The 18,827-nt window shown below is 55.4% G+C and overlaps 1 protein-coding gene across 1 annotated transcript in view; it reads left to right on the plus strand.

Moving 5' to 3' along the window:
* ACAD10 (acyl-CoA dehydrogenase family member 10) overlaps positions 1 to 16,025 on the plus strand; it is a 30,965-nt gene extending 14,940 nt beyond the window's left edge. The window contains exons 10-21 of the mRNA XM_004595383.2: positions 3,888 to 4,038; positions 4,851 to 4,996; positions 6,481 to 6,654; positions 8,547 to 8,947; positions 9,893 to 10,033; positions 10,368 to 10,505; positions 10,655 to 10,745; positions 11,457 to 11,615; positions 12,569 to 12,741; positions 13,671 to 13,814; positions 14,982 to 15,059; positions 15,511 to 16,025. Coding sequence (XP_004595440.2) covers positions 3,888 to 4,038; positions 4,851 to 4,996; positions 6,481 to 6,654; positions 8,547 to 8,947; positions 9,893 to 10,033; positions 10,368 to 10,505; positions 10,655 to 10,745; positions 11,457 to 11,615; positions 12,569 to 12,741; positions 13,671 to 13,814; positions 14,982 to 15,059; positions 15,511 to 15,651 — 1,937 coding nt within the window. The 3' untranslated portion in view covers positions 15,652 to 16,025. The remainder of the gene's footprint in view (positions 1 to 3,887; positions 4,039 to 4,850; positions 4,997 to 6,480; positions 6,655 to 8,546; positions 8,948 to 9,892; positions 10,034 to 10,367; positions 10,506 to 10,654; positions 10,746 to 11,456; positions 11,616 to 12,568; positions 12,742 to 13,670; positions 13,815 to 14,981; positions 15,060 to 15,510) is intronic.
* Positions 16,026 to 18,827: the final 2,802 nt, after the last annotated feature.

The following is an 18,827-nucleotide window of genomic DNA, read 5'->3' on the forward strand; positions in this document are numbered from 1 at the left end:
GTTCTAAGTCCCACTGTCTGTATTTACCCTTTGCCCTAAATATTCTTAGCAGGAATTTTTAAGTGCCCTCGTGTCAGTCTGTTTTGTTTTTTACTCATGTATATTTTATTTCTGCTTCTTTCAATTTTTTTTTCTTTTTCATATGTGAGAGCACCCATTGCTCATCATCTTTGAGGGGCTTTTCCTTTTTTGAAGTCTGTTTGCTTGAGGTTGAGTCTCAGAATTTTGACAAAATGCGCACACAGTTTTGTAACTCCCACCACAGGCCTCTGTGTTCCTGTGAGGAAACTTTAGCCCTAGTGGGAGCCGAAGGATTCCACTTCCGTTATGCAAACGGCAGTGTGACCGTTGGCCTGGGTAAAGGACCATGGCAGCCCGGCCGTGTTTGCTCGGCTGGGCTTGCTGCTTCTGTTGCCTTTGCCCAGACACAAGTTTTCCATAGGATCTGATCAAAGCCTGCCTGCTGTGGGCAATGATGTCAACTTCCCAGCCCATTTCTGCCCAGGAGTGACAGGCACCTGCTCTGAGTCCCTGAGACGGACACTTGTAGCACTCCCTTCTTGAAAGCGGTTTCCGTGTGGGTCAGGACTCTTCAGGTTGTACATTTCAGAAACTCAAGTCTGACCTGGCTGCTTTGGCATTTCAGCCTACCGGCTGTCCTAACTAAAAGGAAAGTAGGAACTAAAAGGGAACTGGGTCTACAGGATCCAGAGCCTTGCACTATCAGTTTCTCGTTTCTCAGCTCTTTTTCTTTTCATTTCATTTCCGAATTCCTGTTTAGTGGCAGATTTGTCACAAGCAGCCCCAGTGGTGTGGCCTGCCCAAGTATGCGATCCAGGGAAAAGAGAAGGTCCTGGCCTGGGTCAGGTCGGGGCCTCGCTGGCGGCTGGCGACTGGCCGGAGGATGCAGTGATCTGATTGAGCGGTCCTGGGCCGCCCTCCTGTGAAGCCGGGTGGGGTCGCCATGCTAGCCAGGGCAGGCTGAAGTGAGGAGGGCGGGCTTCTCCGCGGGAAAGGCTCGCAATGTAGGTGTAGGTTGCCACATACGGCAGAGCTGGGGTGGAATTTCTGATAAACGATGAGTAATTGTCTTTTTTGACACATGATGTGAATCCCCAAAGCCAATAGCTGTGGGGGTTTTGCTCTTAACTTACAACCTAACAGGCTTCTGGCCTTCCCCCTCAAGTGGAGGGTCTCCTTGCTGTCCCTCATTCTTAGTGTAGTAGGGGCAGACCATCCCTCCTCCCTATACTAACCTATTGCCCGCAGGCACCCATTCAGTGGGAGTCCCCTTGGGAGGTGCTTGGGTCCCCTTGGGAGGTGCTTACACTCACTTGTGTTGTCTCTTGGGGAATCAGGTGTAACGGGGCATGCCGTGTCTTGTCTGGCAGCCCTTGTCATCAAAAACAGGGCCAACCTGATTTAGTTAGGTCAAGCCAACTGGTGTCCCCTGTACTGACCCATTGTTTTAAAGTGGAAGAAGCAATGGGACTAGAGGTGAGATGGGCATTTGAGGACCTTGGGTACCTCACATGGTTTTCTGAGAAGTAGAGCAGTTAGGGGTGCTAGCCTGCCTCCCCCTCATGGTGAGGGACAGAGCAGATAGAGGGCAGCTCACCTCATGCTCTGAGTGAGGTGGAAGCCTTGGGCAGGGACAAGCATGTGGCCTAACAGCATGTGGACACCAGGTAGGACTCACCAGAGAGCTTGGGGTGGATTCTCTGCTCCAGCTCGTGATTCTGCCTTCCTACTAAGGCAGAACTTGCGAGGCAGCAGTGCTGCCTCAAATGCTTGGAACCCTGCCACCCACACAGGAGCCTCAGCCTGGCTCAGTCCTGGTGCAGGCATTTGGAGGGCAAACCAGCAGATGGGTGCTCTGTTTGGGAGATAGGGCGATAGGTGTGGGCCAGCTAGCCCAGGACAAGTGAGGGCACGGCCAGTGTGATGCCTGCTGTGTGGAGATGGTTTAAGGTAGGCTGTCTCATGTGCTCTCCTGTCCCAATAGATCCTTTGCATTGTGTTATTTGCAAGTAGACTGTTTCTCTGCTGTTTTTACTGACTTGTTAGCACACAAAGCAGAAGTCAGATGTGATTTCACATGACCCAGGACCAGCATCCCTGCCTTTGAAATCTGACAGCAGAAAGCAAAATAACGTAGGATACACAGAGGTCTTTCTCAGCTCTGTTCCTTCCCCCAAAGGCGACCTCCATGGCCAGTTTCTCAGATAACCTTTGCAGACATCCTGTGCTTGTATAAGCAGATATTTAAAATTATCTAAATATTTACATATAGTTAATATATACTGGAGTGTTTGGTATGGCGCAGTGGGTTAAATCACTACTTGGGACACCTGCCTCCACTTCCAATTCAACACCCTGCTAATGTGCCTATGAGGCAGTAGATGATGGCTGAAGTTCACCCCCATGCGAGAGCAAGGTGGAATTCCTGCCTCCTGGCTTTGCCTGACCCAGCCTCAGTGATCACAGCCATTTGGTAAGAGAGCCAGCAGAGGGAAGCTCTCTCTTTCACTCTGCCCTCAAGCATTTCAATAAATATGTGTACAGCAACTCTGTAGCTGTTCTGCATGTAGCCTAGCAACTGGGATCCCAATATAACCTGACAAATTTGCAGGCTTCTCAAACCTGTAGCCTGTGTGCCAGCAGGGTATGGGACCGGCCACGTGTGATTCCGTTGGGTCTTCACAGCTGCCCATGGGTTGGAGGTGTTGGTCTTTTCCCCAGGTCCCTGAAGCAGAGAGGCCTGGAGAGGTGAAATCAGCTGAGAGCCTGCGCTGGGCTCACATCTCCAGGATCCCCTCCAGCTGCTAAACCACGACCCCTCTCCATGGTGGTCTTTTTGCCAGCGGCTTTTTGCAAGCTCCCTTCCTGGAGCATTTACAACAGGTCCCAGGGCTGTGCGTTCTTCTTCCCAGCTGCTCTGTGGGGACCGTCTCAGTGTGGGGACACTGAGCTGCAGCAAGGCTGAGCAGCCTGGCGTGCTCACGTGGCTGGAGAACGGCAGAGCTGGGATTCTGTCCCTGAGAGTTGGCTCCAGCCCTTAGCCAACCACTGGTACTTAGCTAAAATGAGATTTTTTTAAAAATGTATTTTAATTTTTATTTGAGAGGTAGAGATACATACAGAGAGAGAGAGAGAGAGAGAGAGAGAGAGAGAGCACACATGCTTGTATTTGCTGGTTTACTCCCTAAATCCTCACAATAGCCAGAACTGGGCCAGGCTGAGGCCAGAGGCCAGGAACTCCATTCAGCTTAGGTCAGGGTTAGGACTGCGCTTGGGTTTAGGGCTAGAGACAGGGACCCAAGTACTTGGAGTCATTACCTGCTGCCTGCCTCCCAGGGTGTTCACTGGCAAGAGGCTGGATGGGGAATGGAGTGGCCAGGCTCCCATCAGGCATTCTGTTGTGGTATGCAGGCATGCCATATGGTAACTTAACTGCTGAGCTAGAGGCCAACCTGGAAGGGGCTTATTGAAGACAGCAGCTCACAGGCTGTCTCTGTGAGTCAGGGACAGGCTTGGAGGCATGTGACTGGGAGGAATGCCCAGACCACACTTGTCCAGCCCAGAAGAAATGGCCCTTGACTTTCTTTTTTTTTTTTTTTTTTTATTTTATTTTATTTTATTTTTATTACAAAGTCAGATATACTGAGAGGAGGAGAGATAGAGAGGAAGTGGAGCTGCCGGGATTAGAACCAGCAGCCATATGGGATCAAGGTGAGGACCTTAGCCACTAGGCCACACTGCTGAGCCCGGCCCTTGACTTTCACCTTGGGATGCCAGGAGTGATCAAGCATGGGGAGTCCTACATTCATGCTTCAGAGGCACTGTCGTTGAGGTGGCACTTTCCTTTTCAATCCATTTCTCCTCAGGGGACTACGTCGCCCGGCAGGTGCAAACCTGGACGAGGCAGTACCGTGCCTCCGAGACCAGCACCATCCCAGCCATGGAGAGGCTCATTGAGTGGCTGCCGTTACACCTGCCCCACCAGCAGAGAACCACAGTGGTGCACGGGGACTTCAGGTAGACATGGCCACCTGGAGGACCCACTGCATGGGTGTGTGAGATGGCAGAATGGGCTTTTAAGCTTCCAGCTGAGACTCCTTCCCACACCAGCACCTCCCTGTGCATGGCAGGGTTTCTCAGCCCTGGAAGTATGACATCTTGGGTCAGAGAGTTCCTATGGTGGGGGCTGCTGTGCACCCTGGAGTGTCGAACATCATCCATCCCCAGCTGTGACAGCCAGACGTCTGCAGCCCTGGAGTTGGCAGGGCAGTGAGTCGGGATGGGGCACATTCTTGCTGAGTGTGTTGAGAAGGGCATGGAGGGGGCTCTTTGGGCTTCTGTGCTTCCCATGTGGTCTGTCTAGCATGGGGGCTTCCGGGAGTGGCCCAGGGCTCCCCAGGTGTGTGTTCCCACAGGGAGAGGCCCCAGCAAAAGCTGTCTCACCTTTTCTGCCCTGAGTCCCTTAAGATTGCTCCCCTCACCTCAGGAGATTTGTTGCAGTGAGGAACTCCAGGGGGCGAGGAATTAGACTGCCTTCTGTGGGAGGAGTGGCACAGAACAGGTGCAGGGAGGAAGTAACTACCAGTACCCAGAAAAGGTGTCCCCTGCGGAGGGCTGCCTGGTCAGAGCCTCGCCTCCGGCAGAGGAAGGACTGGGGACAGCTCGGCAAGCCCTTCCTTGCAGGTGCCTCTGACTCCCCTCCTGCAGCTGGGAGGCTCCTTGCAGGTGGGGAGTGAGCCCTGAAGACCAGGTGGGCCAGGCAGGTGCAGTGCACCCCATGATTGCCAGTGTCCTCAGAACCACCTCTCCATTCCCTCTTGGCTCTTCAGGCTTGACAACCTGCTCTTCCATCCAGAAAAGACCGAAGTGCTTGCTGTGCTGGACTGGGAACTCTCCACCTTGGGCGACCCCCTGGCCGATGTGGCCTACAGCTGCATGGCACACTACCTGCCCTCCAGTTTCCCTCTGCTGCGAGGTAGGAGCTGCTGCTCTGTTCTTGGAGCCTCTGGCAGAAAAATGAAGCAGTGTGTGCTTGGGCCGGGGCAGCACGGGGAAGCCTGTTCTTGGGGAGACAGCATAGCTGAGGAAGCCAGTGGAGGGTATGTGGTCAGTGAAAAGCAGCCTGTGTGTGCACAGCACACCACTAACTTCCGGTCAACTTCTAAAATGAAAGATACAAGACCTATCAGAACAAATGAAAACATTAAAATCATTGTTAATCCCAGAGAAAAGGTGTTCTTGCCATCTTCTTTTAATTTGAGAAGCAGAGAGTGTGACAGACACAGAGTACACTTCCGTCTACTGGTTCACTCCCCGAATGCCTACAATGATTGGGATGAACTTGGGAGCCAAGAGCTCAATCCAGGTCTGCCACCTGGTGGCAAGGATCCAAGTACTGCAGCCATTGCTGGCTGCCTCCCGAGGTCTGCATTCACTAGAAACTGGGTCAGGAGCCAGAGCTAGAAGCCAGGGTGGGGTACCAAACCCAGGCAGCCCAGTGTGGGCCATAGAATCTCCTCTAGCGTCAGCCACTAGGCCAAATGTCTATTCCTACAAGTATACTTGTATTTTTTCTTTTAAAGATTTGTTTATTGTTATTGCAAAGTCATATATATAGAGAGGAGGAGAGACAGAGAGGAAGATCTTCCATCTGTGATTCACTTCCCAAGTGACCACAACGGCTGGAGCTGAGCTGATCTGAAGTCAGGAGCCTAGAACCTCTTCCTTGTCTCCCACGCAGGTACAGGGTCCCAAGGCTTTGGGCCGTCCTCGACTGCTTTCTCAGGCCACAAGCAGGGAGCTGGATGGGATTAGCTAAGTCCTGAACATGTAGTCAACCCATGAAATGAGGCAGGCATGTCAGGCAAAACGAGTTATGGCTGCCCTTTTAGACACCATCTAAGCACAGATTTGAGTCCTGGTTGCTCCACTTCTCATCTGGCTCCCTGCTAATGCACCTGGCAAAGCAACAGATGATAGCCTGAGGACTCGGAGCCCTGTACCCCACCTGGGAGATGCAGATGGGGTTCCTGGCTCCAGGCTTCAGCCTATCCTAGCCGCAGCCACTCCAGCCATTTGTACTGATGGAAGGTCTCTGACTCTGCCTCTCCCTTTCAAACAGAATTACTTTGTGAAAGAATCAGCGAACTGTTTTGTCACTGTCTTTTCCATAATTTGATGGGATCACTTTGGATGCTGCTTTTAATGCAGTCACTGTCAACACTTGACATCCTGTGAGCTGTGGCTGGGACAGACATGGAGGCCTCGTGCCCTCCTTTGCTTCTTTCAGAGTCTTCCAGAACCAGCCTGGGAATGCTCCCCCCGTGCCCAGGGCCCAGTCATCATGGGAAGGGGAACCCCTGGCAGAATGAGCTGGGAGCCTTGGTGGGCACAGTCCAGGCAGGGACTCTAACCCACATGTGCTGCCTCCCCCAATCCCGCACTGGCCTCTCCCCTCAGGTTTCAGTGACCTTGACCGGGTCCAGCTGGGGATCCCTGCCGCAGAGGAGTACTTCCGGATGTACTGTCTCCACACGGGCTTCCCTGTCGTCGAGAACTGGAACTTCTATCTGGCCTATTCTTTCTTCCGCGTGGCCGCCATCCTGCAGGGGGTCTACAAGCGGGCGCTCACAGGTGAGATGGCTGTTGAGCAGAGCAGGGTGGAGGGGCCGTGCCACAGCAGCCCCCCAGCCTGGTGGAGAGGCTTTGGAGGCGCAGGTGGGGTCCCAGTTCTTTTAGAGTCAGTTAACTCAGCCATTTATGATTAAATACATAGATTTGTACACGCGCTGTCACAGATACACACTCATACATATATATTGTCTCATAACATACATGTGTACTGTAGTTTTTAAAAAAATGCTTATTGGAGCTGGCACTGTGGCCCAGCTGGTTAAGCTGCTGCTTGCAGCAGTGACTAGTGCCCTAGTCACTGCACCTCTGACCCAGCTTCCTGCTAATGCACCTCGCAGGGCATCGGGTGATGACCCAGGCACTCGGTCCCTGCCACGCCTGTGGAAGGGCTGGATGGAGATCCTGGCTCCTGGCTTTAACCTGGCCCAGACCTGGCTGTGGGAGCCATTTGGGGGCATGGACCCGTGGTTGAAAGATTCCTTCTCTTTCTCTCTTTTGCTCTGCCTTTCAACTTAAAAATACAAGTCTTCCTAAAAAATAATAATAGTAAAAAAACTTACTGATTTTTTAAAGAAGATTTTTTTTTTTTAAGATTTATTCATTTTATTACAGCCAGATATACACAGAGGAGGAGAGACAGAGAGGAAGATCTTCCATCCGATGATTCACTCCCCAAGTGAGCCGCGACTGGCCGGTGCGCGCCGATCCAAAGCCGGGAACCTGGAACCTCTTCCGGGTCTCCCACGCCGGTGCAGTGTCCCAATGCATTGTGCTGTCCTCAACTGCTTTCCCAGGCCACAAGCAGGGAGCTGGATGGGAAGTGGAGCTGCCGGGATTAGAACCGGCGCCCATATGGGATCCCGGGGCTTTCAAGGTGAGGACTTTGGCTGCTAGGCCACGCCACCGGGCCCGGTTTGTTTTATTTTTATTGGAAAATCAGATATAAAGAAAGAAAGAGACATAGAGAGAAAGATCTTCCATCTGTTGATTCATTCCCTAAGCGACTGCAACGGCCAGAGTTGAGCCAATCCAAAGACAGGAGCCCGGAGCCTCTTCTGGGTCTGCCACACAGGTGCAGGATCCCAAGGCTTTGGACCATCCTCAACTGCTTTCCCAGGCCACTGGCAGGGAGCTGGATGCGAAGCGGGGCTGCTGGGACATGAACCGGCGCCCATATGGGATCCCAGCTCGTGCAAGGCGAGGACTCCAGCTGCCAGGCCTTAATGATTTTTCATTTACTTAAAAGGTGAAGGGACAGAGAGACCTTCCATGTGTTGCTTCACACCCCAGTTGGCTGCAGCAGCCACGGTCTGGTCCAGGTCAAAGCCAGGAGCCCAGAACTCCATCCAGATCTCCAGTATGGGTGGCAAGGACCCAAGTGGTTGGATTTGCGCCATGAGCAGGAACCTGGATTGGAATTGGGGTAGACACTGACGCCCAGAGGCTCTGGTGTGGCCTTAACTGCTGTGCCAACCATATGTGACAGATATGTGACACTTGTCTGTTTCCTAGGGGCTATCTGTGGAAGACGCAGGGTTTCTTGCAGCCCATAGGTGAAGGCAGACGTGATGTGAGGGGCTGCTGAGTGCACCTCTTTTCCTAGGGAGAAGAGAGGTGCTGCTGGGGAACAGACAGCCCTGAGTAGGCTTCTGACTTCCAGCTCACCAAGTGGCAGCATATGCCAAGTCTCTTGTCTATCTTAGTTGTTTTTTCTACATGGAAAGTGAGTGTGCAGGCAGTGCTGCGGCTGTGGGAGTTCAGCCTGCAGTGCAGGACAGGTGACATGGGGCAGGTGGTGGCGCCTGCAGGGGGAATAGCTACCACACCATCTCGACCAACATCAAGATGAGCCAGGTCAGGAGGAGTCACTGTTTCTCTTTGCTTCCACTTAGGGCAAGCCAGCTCGGCAATGGCTGAGGAAAGCGGGAAGCTGACGGAATTAATGGCTAACCTGGCGTGGGATTTCGCAGTGAAAGAAGGATTCCGGGTGTTCAAAGAGACGCCAGCCATGAGACCGCTGGCGAGGTCCTACCACACTGGGGCCGGCCCACCGCCCCTGCCGAGCAGCACAGGCGCCAGGAGGTACAGTTCTGCCCCAGGAGCCAGCTCAGCCCGCACCCCTCAGGGGGCTCTCATCTTCTCCCCGGAGGGCCTTGCCCCGCCAGTCAGAGAGCTGTATGAGCGGCTGAGGCGCTTCATGCAGCAGCACGTGTACCCTGCGGAGCCCGAGCTGCAGAGACACCAGGCCTCGGCTGACAGGTGGAGCCCGCACCCGATGGTGGAAGAGCTCAAGGTAAAGCAGGCCGGCTGGGGCATGGCGTGTGAACACATGAACCCTAGGTGCCCACTGCCAGTGCATCTAGGCCTGGGCAGAGATGAGCCGGGAGGCCTAAGCTCTTGGTCACTTCTCAACCCTACCCCTGCTACAGTTACATGGGCAGTCAGCTCAGATATGCCTGTGAGAGCCAGGATAAGCAGGCTGGTGCTATGCCTAGCTGGGCACATCTGCGGTGTGCTTAGTAAAGATGTAGAAACTCCATGGTGTCACAGCCTGCTCAGCTGCCAGCCGTCACATGTCATCTCCCAGTGATGCCACATCATCGGAGAAGTGGAAACATGATGCCCTTCTCAGTCGGGGTAACCTGGCATCATGTTTGGCTATGAGTTACTTAAGATTTAACGAGGAGCTGAGAACTCTATCCAGGTGTCCCACCTGGGTGGCAAGGACCCAACCGCTAGGGCCATCTGCTGCTGCTTCCCCAGGTTCATTAGCAGGGAGCTGGATGGGAGACCCAGGAATGAGGATTTGACTGACATCCTGATGTGGGATGTGGGTGCTGCAAGTGGTGGCTTAGCATACTGCGCCCCACTGCTGGCCCCTCTCTGAGGCCATCAGGAGCACAGTGTAGGCATCATCTCTGTTCCTATTTAAAAACCAATTACAAAATTGCATGAAGCTCAGACATGACCCAAGAATATAACATACAAAGTAAGGATTTGCTCACATTCTTTGCCCTCTGAGATAAGCACAGTTAGCCCTCTGCTGGTGGTGCCGTGGTGGTGAAGGTGGGTGTGTCTGGGATAGGGGGACCTTCCTCCTCACGCCCTCTACTCATCTGTGGACGGAGACTCCGTCTAGCGGCCAGCTTGCTGCCCTGGGGTTGGGACCTGCTGCGTCCTGGGCTCTCCTCACTCCTTTCCCCGTTGTGCATGATCAGACCTGCTTTCCCCACTCCAGGAGAAAGCCAAGGCTGAAGGACTCTGGAACCTCTTCCTCCCCTTGGAGACAGATCCCGAGAAAAAGTATGGAGCGGGGCTGACCAACGTGGAGTACGCGCATCTATGTGAGCTCATGGGCACGTCTCTGCCAGCGCCTGAGGTACCTCCTCCCACGAGGCACCCTCACCCTCAGGGAGCATCTGCCCAAGTTGAACTTACTCTCAGGAGGAAGGAGACACAGACCAGAGAGTAGCACTGCGGCGGGAGTGTGCGGGATGACAGGAGCAAGCTCGCCCCCTGCTTCAGGCAGAGAGGTGTTCCAGGACCGGCTTCAGGGGGGTCTTGGTCTGGGATTCTGGGCATGTATCCAGAGAGGTGGGACTTCACTGAGGTGGCAGATGACCTGTGGTGTGGGAGGGGTTCTGCCGCAGCACTGTCAGGTGTGTGATATTGGCATGACACAGGCATCATGGGCCACTCTGTCTGCTCTTCAGATATTCAACTGCTCTGCCCCAGACACGGGCAACATGGAGCTCCTAGTACGCTATGGCACGGAGGAGCAGAAGGCCCGCTGGCTGCGTCCCCTGCTGGAGGGCAAGGCACGCTCCTGCTTCGCCATGACTGAGCCTCAGGTACAAGGCTGGGGCCAACCCTGCGCCTGCCCAGCCCCCTGTAGGCCTCTCTGCACCTTCCTAGCCCCACCCCACCCTGCAGGGGGCCTCTCTGCACCTGTTGGGTTCCTGCCACAGGGCAGCACTGAGCTCACTGTGCTCTCCTGCAGGTGGCCTCATCAGATGCCACCAACATAGAGGCTTCCATCAGGGAGGAGGGTGACTTCTACGTCATCAATGGCCACAAGTGGTGGATCACAGGTATCTGGCCTGAGACTGGCTGTTTGGTGTTCACAGCACAGCTCTAGTGCCCGCACACAGTGCCAGCTTCTTATTCATTTGGCTCAAGGGGGTGGGGATGGGGTCTCTCCATCTGCCCCTAGTAGGAGTAGCTGACCCGGAAGAGTTCCCAAGGGTTTTTCACAGGCACAGATGGCCCCCAGGATGGTGCGGGCACCTGTCTCCATGGCAGCTGCAAGGGAAAGGTGGGTGCTCACCTCCCTTGCCCCCCGCTCAGGTGCACAGTGACCTAGGGGTTAATGAACACCCTCCATTGATGGGGTTACCTCTGCAGGGTCCCCCAGAAACACTCAGTAGGTTTTACCTCCACTGAGTGTATGCGGTGTCAGCATCCCCATTTTATAGAGGCAGGGACACAGCTTCAGTGGCATGCCTAAGGACCCAGCCCCTCACTGCAGACAGAGACCCAAGCTGCTGCCGGGATTCCGGTTGGCGCAGAGCCTGGCAGACCACAGTTCCCAGGCTCTGGTCTGTCCATTTCCCTCCAATTCCATGGGCCCTGTTTATTGCACTTGGAGTGTAAGATTCCTTCCTCCTGGGACAAACCCGGTAGGCTCTGACTGCTCACGGAGGTACCCATGTGGTGGCGGGAAATCTGATGCAGTCTGGCTGCCTAGGACCCCATGGCTCTAGGGGCAGCTGACAGACAGGGTCTCTGTCCTTCCCTGGTAGGCATCCTGGATCCACGTTGCCAGCTCTGCGTGTTCATGGGGAAAACGGACCCGCATGCCCCGCGCCACCAGCAGCAGTCCGTGCTCTTGGTGCCCATGGACATGCCAGGGGTGAAAGTCATCCGGCCTCTGACGGTGTACGGACTGGAGGACGCGCCAGGTCAGACCTCCCGCGACGGGGGTGGGTCCTCAGGGAACTGGTTGCATCTACAGCCTGCATTTCAGCCCCAGACCTTGAATACCAGCCATGTGACCACATTCCTGTTAGGCAATTGGTGCAGCCTTTTCCTCCTAGAGGAGAGAAGCAGGAATGTGGGTGACAGCAGTGACAGGGCCGAGGCCGAGGTGCCTTGTTCACCTGCCTTCCAGTCTCCAGCTTGCAGCGTCCACCCCGCCCTTCTAGGCTATGGCCATGCCGTGGCCATGATCATGGTTAGTACTCATCCCAGGTTTCTCTGCTAGCACAGTTCGCGTTTGTACTTAGACAGTGTCTCGGGTCGTTACTCTCTCATAGTCGTGCACTGCTGGGCAACTCCAGCTTCAGGGAGCAGCATCTCGTTTCCGTCTGAGGAAGGGCAAGGACTTGTTTGCCATTGGAAATCAGTATTTCATTTTCCATATTAAAAAGACTCCTGGGCCCGGCGGCGTGGCCTAGCGGCTAAAGTCCTCGCCTTGAACACGCCCCAGGATCCCATATGGGCGCCGGTTCTAATCCCGGCAGCTCCACTTCCCATCCAGCTCCCTGCTTGTGGTCTGGGAAAGCAGTCAAGGACGGCCCAATGCTTTGGGACACTGCACCCATGTGGGAGACCCGGAAGAGGTTCCAGGTTCCCAGCTTCGGATCGGCGCGCACCGGCCCGTCACGGCTCACTTGGGGAGTGAAACATCAGACGGAGGATCTTCCTCTCTGTCTCTCCTCCTCTCTGTATATCTGACTTTGTAATAAAATAAATAAATCTTTAAAAAAAAAAAAAAAAAAGACTCCTGCCTCCTGCCAGCCCTCTCCCATAGAGACTAAGTCAGGGGCAGCAGATGACCAGGGGCCAGGGCCAAAGCCATCCCAGACTATGCCTCTGGCCAGGGGCTCAGGGCGGATGTGTTTGCACCTTCCAGGTGGCCACGGTGAAGTCCGGTTTGAACATGTGCGTGTGCCCAAGGAGAACATGGTCCTGGGCCCCGGCCGCGGCTTTGAGGTCGCCCAGGGCCGGCTGGGGCCGGGGCGTATCCATCACTGCATGAGGCTCATCGGGTTCTCTGAGAGGGCCCTGGCGCTCATGAAGGCCCGCGTGAGTGACCCCCATTTCCCTTGCTGAGACAGAACCCCCATCTGTTTTGCTGTCAACCTCAAGCCCCGCTTTCCGGGCGCAGACCTAGCAGGTAAAGCGAGGTCGTGTTCTCACGGGGCACTGCGTCCATCCTGTCTTTGGTCCATAGGTGCTGCTTGCTGCAGTATGAAATGCAGAGCCCAGCACGGTCCCACTGTGACCTAGTGACCCGCGGAGAGGGCAAGCTTAAAGACCTGAAGGGTCATGGGCTGCCCAGAGCCATTCACGCTATTATACGTGGTTAGCGACCAGACAGCAGGGAGGGCACGGCTGGGACTCCTGCGCCTGACCCTGTACCACCCTCTTCCCCTGGTGTGTCCGGAAAGCATTTCTTTGCTGGGACCTCTTGTCGGGGTTCCCACTTCACTGCCACATTGGTGGCAGGGATCTCACGAGGGGCAAGCCAATGCTTGAACCCCACACAAGCTTCTCAGCATGAGCACTACGTAAATAGAATAAGTGCAACAAAGCACTACTACTTTTTTTTTAATGCCTCATGGTTCCCACTTTTAAAAATTCCCCACTGCAAATGAGGTGGCCCACCAGGGGTTCTGGCACCTGGACACTGTTCAGGGTGTGAAGGCAGGCCATGGTCAGCAGAGGGCGCCCTGCCCCGCGTCCATTAGAAACCTACAGTCACTAGCAAGTTCCTGGCGTTAGCCTTGGGCCAGAAGCTGGCTCTGCTTTTGTCCAGGGGTGACTGAGTCTCTGGAATGATTCTTGGAAGTAATTTGTTCAGACACGTGACATGAGTGTTGTCTAGGTCTCCCCCTGGAGACCGCCTGCGCTCAGAGAGCCACGCGCACCTCCCGTTGCCTCCCTGGGTGTGCTTCTGTCACCTCCACAGACCAAAGCCAATGAGCCTCTTCCCTCGTTTCCCGTGTCCACAGGTGAAGTCCCGCGTGGCCTTCCGGAAGCCCCTGGTGGAGCAGGGCACGATCCTGGCAGACATTGCCCAGTCCCGTGTGGAGATTGAGCAGGCGCGGCTGCTGGTGCTGAAGGCCGCCCATGTGATGGACGTGGCAGGAAATAAGGTCGGGGGTCCAGGGGGCCTCGCGTGACAGACACCTGGGGTCAAGGGGAGGGAAGTATTCTCCCTTGCTCAGCAGAAGGCTGTGGGGAAGGCTGGCTGCCCGACATTCAGAAACTTGTGTCAACTCTGTTTGGGCAGGTTTGTCTATTTTTTTTTAAAGAAATCCCATCTTCTCTTTTTACTGTGATTTTCATCTGCGCTTTCTCTCTCTCTCTCTCTCTATATATATATATATATATATATATACATGTATACATATATGTATATTTAGAAATGTTTATTTTCATCTATCTGAAAGGCAGAAAGGGAGACACACAGGTTTTTCCATCTGATGGTTCACTCCCCAAATGCCCACAACAGCCAGAGTTGGGGGCCAGGTCAGACCCAGGAGCTTGGAGCCCCAACTGGGTCTCCTACAAGCACTTGGGTCACCACCTGCTGCCTTCCATGCACTTTAGCAAAAAACTGGATCAGAACCAGCACTGCAGTATGAGATGTGGGTGACCCAAGCGGCAGCCTCACCCTCTGTGTTCCAACACCTGCCCTACAACTTCAGAGCAGAAGAGACGATGAGAAAAGAGGCCCAAGCTCTGTTTCATGGGACCATGGGCGTGACGGGGCCAGGTGGCCAGCCGCGCAGCCTTGGGGTCCAAGGTGCCCAGCAGGTGGTGAAGGGGCAGTGCTTCAGATAACGACTTCCAGGTGTGACATCATTCACCAGCAGGGGCTCCCAGTGGCCAGGGATGCCCACAGTGTCTTCTGTGGGGCAGCCCTGATGCTCTGGCCTCGGTGGCAGAGGAGGGCCCAGGCTCACAGCACTTGCCCAGGTGCCACTCCAAGTGCTGGGTGTGCGGGCAGTGCTGGGACACCTCACATGAATGCCAGGACCAGGCTTTAGAGTGGTGGCTGGCTTTGGTCCACTGCTGGGGCCCCAGACCAGGCATGGCCGCTTCCCTGCATGCCACTCCCATGTGCTGGTGGGGAGGGGTCCAGGTGCCCCCGTGCAGGTACTCGCTTCCTGGCACCTATCATGAGTCGGCCCCCCAGTCCAATTCCCTCCCCAGGGACCCTGGCACTGAGCCCCTGGTCTTCTGTCCTCCCTGCAAACCTGACCGTTCTTCCAAGCATCCAGCTTTGGTGTTCACAATCACATCTCTGTTCCCTGCAGGCTGCAGCTTTAGATATTGCCATGATTAAGCTGGTCGCACCATCCATGGCCTACCGTGTGATCGACCGAGCTATCCAGGTGAGCACAGGCGGCTGCTGGCGGCAGACGGAGGCCTTCTGGCCTCCAGCCCTACCTGACAGCGCCGTTTGTTCCCCATGCAGTGTGCAACATCTTCCTTTCTTACTTGGGAGCAGCCCTAGGGGCCGGGGGTGGATCTGGAGGCCCAGAAAAGTGAGGGGCCTTATTGGGTCACCCAGCCGGCTGGTAGCTGACCTCACAACGACATAAACTTGAATCTTCACCACCTCAGGGCCCTTAACCATATGGACTGAGGCCTCCCCCTAATCCTTACTCCAGGCCTCAACCTTGAGCTTGCCTGGGAACGAAGCCACCTGCAGAGAGGCCGGGGGGGGGGGCGGGGTGCAGGGACATCCCAGAAGGTCACAGTAGTCAGCCTTTGGAAGTGGCTGTCCTGCCTTGAGGACTCACAGGGCTCCCCCATGCCCCACTCCCACCCTATGCCCTCCAGGCCTTCGGAGCAGCCGGCTTGAGCAACGACTACCCACTGGCTCAGTTCTTCGCCTGGGCCCGGGCTCTGCGCTTCGCTGATGGCCCGGACGAGGTGCACCGGGCGACGGTGGCCAAGATAGAGCTGAGGGACCGCGCTTAGACACACAGACAGGACCAGCTCCGCCCATGGCTGTGAGTGACGGCCCAGGGAGGCCTGGCTATGTGGCTGTAGCTCTGTCAGGGACAGAAGGTACTTTGTGTTCCAAGAAAGAGGAAGGGAGGCAGCCAGCCACAGCACTCATGAAGCCCCCTGCTTCCTGACGCCTCCCTGGGTGGGAAGACACCCAAGTCCAGAAGCCACTGCAGCTGATTATCTTTGAGTGCCTACAACACAAAGCACAGATTAAAATGTCGCTTTGGAAAGGGAGGTGCAGTGGTTACCACTGAGGAAGGACATGGCAGAGACTTCCTGAGCTTGTGTGCTGCCTCAGGGCAGTGAGAATAAAGGTCCCACCAGCCCCTCTCATGCTTTCGCTCCCACTTGGTCTCGCCTGGCCCACACCCGTGTGGGGTGTGGATGCTGCGTCTCCGGTGGGTCACGGGTCACCGCTTGCTCTACTTGAGCCAGCATTCTGTGCTCCTGTCAGCTTCACCTGGAAGAGCTGTGACGTCCCGGCCCCTCCAGGTCCCACGTTCCCCGAGTGCTCTGTATGCTCAGTTTGTGGGGAGGGGACGGTGGGCTCTAAGAGGAATGCAAGTGCTTGCTCACTCAAGGTCTGAGTCCCTGAGAAATGGATGCCCCAGGAGCCCCGGTGGCAGTGTGGCCCATCAGCCTAGGTGACTGCTGCATCGCAAACTGTCCCCCTGCTGCAGCTGGATGGAGCACCTTCAGGGCCCGGGCTCCTCGCATGCACTTGTCTGAGGTGGGCGTGGGGTGGGAGGGACAAGGCCTGTCACACAAGGATGGGAAAGTTACACTCAACCTTGACTCCACTATGACAGTGCTCGCTAGCCTGGCAAAGAACCCTTTGCACCCTGGCGGGATTCTCACAGCCCGAGGACTTTCTTCAGCGCCCGACCTCTGGGCAGAAGAGGGACTTTTTAAGAAGGAAGTGGTCATGGCCTGGCCGATCACATGCCACTGAACACTTCTGTGGCCCCCCAGGGTTAACACTGTCCAGTGGTGGCTGGAGGATGGCCCCATGCCTCCCAGTGCTGCTGAAGATGGCGGTGGGTGATCCAGCAGACCCTGCTGGGGTCGGGGGGGGAGACTTGGAAGACGTGCTGCAGCCAGGAAACATGTGGGCAAGAATGGGCAAGAGCTTCTGAAGAAGGGTCCAGCAGGTGCACAGGCCCTGGAGGTGGGCAGGTGGTGACTGGGGAGCGCTGGGGGTGGGCAGGAGGCGGGATGGGCATGGGTTCAAGGCTGACTCCCAGTGTGATGAGGTGCTGCATTTAGATGATGTGACACAACATGACTTGGGGTTTTAAAGCTTCTCCCAGAGCTGGGTGGCTGCTTGGGATGCCCATGTCTCCTGCCAGGGTGCCTGGTGTGCGTCTCAAACCCCTCCACTTCTGTGCCAGCTTCCTGCCAATGTGCACCCTGGGGGGCGGCAGCTGATGGCTCAAGAACTTAAGTCCCTGCCATCCATGTGGAAGTCCTGGACTGAGAACTGAGCTCCTGGTTTTAGCCTAAAAAGAAAGGGGTGGGGCAGGGGAGCATTAAAAAGGTGGGTGTCGATGAGCCCCAGTGCTAAGAGGAAATCTAGGCCTAGCCTGGCTAATGTCATACTCCCAGACCTCTGGCAAGCCCTCCTGTCTGCAAGCTGATGGGTGGCTGTGGGAGCCAACTTGGGTGTGAGTAAGGCAGCTCTGACAGTGATCGTGCCTCACCAGTTTATGGACTGCCAGGCTTGCGTGGCTGGACCTGCCTTAACATGTTTCATCATACACTGTGTCTTCCCTTCCCAGAGCGACAGAACACATGTTCCTGCTGCTGCCTTCTTGGCAAGCAGTGGGGCTGGGAGTCTGCGGGGCCAGGACCTCCCCGCCCTGCCCAGACTGTCCTGGATCATGCACTTCCCACCATCTTCGCAGGGAGGGGTAGGCTCTGTCTCCTCTAATTCTCCCTCCTCTTCATTCTCCCTGCAGAATAGGGTCTTGGCATCCACAGGCTGCTCTCAAATATGGTCAGAGAATTCTAGAATAAGTCTGCGGAGGCCCAGGTCCAGACAGCTTGCCTGGGCGGGGCTCCCCAAGTCTGCAGCTGGGAAGTAGCTCTGCTCGGTGTCCTCCACAAGTCCCCAGTCTCCAAGTGGCTATCCAGGGACACCCAGGGCGTCCCAGCTCCCCAGGGAAGTTGTGGGCTGCCTGGGGCTGCACGGGCTCATCTCTTTGTAATGACCAAGAATAGGGCTGATGCCCTGGTGAATGTCCCCAAGGCCCATCAGGGACCATGCCCACATGGCTGGCTTTATGTGCTGCCACACAGGTAACAGGCTTCTCACCCGTCTCAACGTCCCCAGAGTGTGCGAATGTCACCACAGATGGAGGCCAGACTGTAGTATCACCAGGGGCCCAAAGCTAAGTGACAGTCTATTAGAACAGGAACATGGGGTGGAGTTTCATTCAAGTGGACTGAATGGCTTCAGGAATCCATAGCACAGCTCTGAAGAGCCGTGACAGATGGGCGGTGCCGCAGCAAGGGTGGGTTCCATCACACATGCCTGCAGCCCCAGGGAAGAGGGCCCAGCACAAGGTGACAGCCTCATGAAGGGACAATGATGGGGCAGGGGTGGGGCTGGGGCTTGAGCAGCAGCAGGGAAGTGGAAATTCCCACAGTCACATGGAGTTCAGCCAGCTGGCCTGTGGCTCACACACTTAGCCTGTGAATCCAGACTGAAACCCCGAAGAATCCAGAGATCTTTGTGTCCTAAGGCATGGGGTTTTGGCATCTCCAAGGGGCTCTCCAGGCACTGGGGGCTGAAGGAAGAGAAGCTCCATGTGGCCAGTGTATACAGAACCCTGAAGGAAGGCCCCGAGTCCTCCTGATGAGAATTCTATTTCCAAAACTGCAGTCTCTCAAGGCAGGTGTTGTGGTTCACAGGGTTCAACTAGCACTCCTGGGAGGCGGCAGACAGTGGCTCAGGGACTTGGGTCCCTGCCACCCCATGGGAGACCAGTTGGAGTCTGGGGCTTCTGGCATCAGCCTGTGCTGGTGGTTGCTGCAGACATTTGGGGATTGAACCAGTGAATAGAAACTCGCTCGCTCTCCCTCAAATAAATTTTGTAAAATGTGTGTCATCTTGGAACATCTCGCCAACTGCCTCTTAGGTC

Source organism: Ochotona princeps, chromosome 29 (genome assembly GCF_030435755.1).
Source record: "Ochotona princeps isolate mOchPri1 chromosome 29, mOchPri1.hap1, whole genome shotgun sequence".
NCBI lineage: Eukaryota > Metazoa > Chordata > Mammalia > Lagomorpha > Ochotonidae > Ochotona > Ochotona princeps.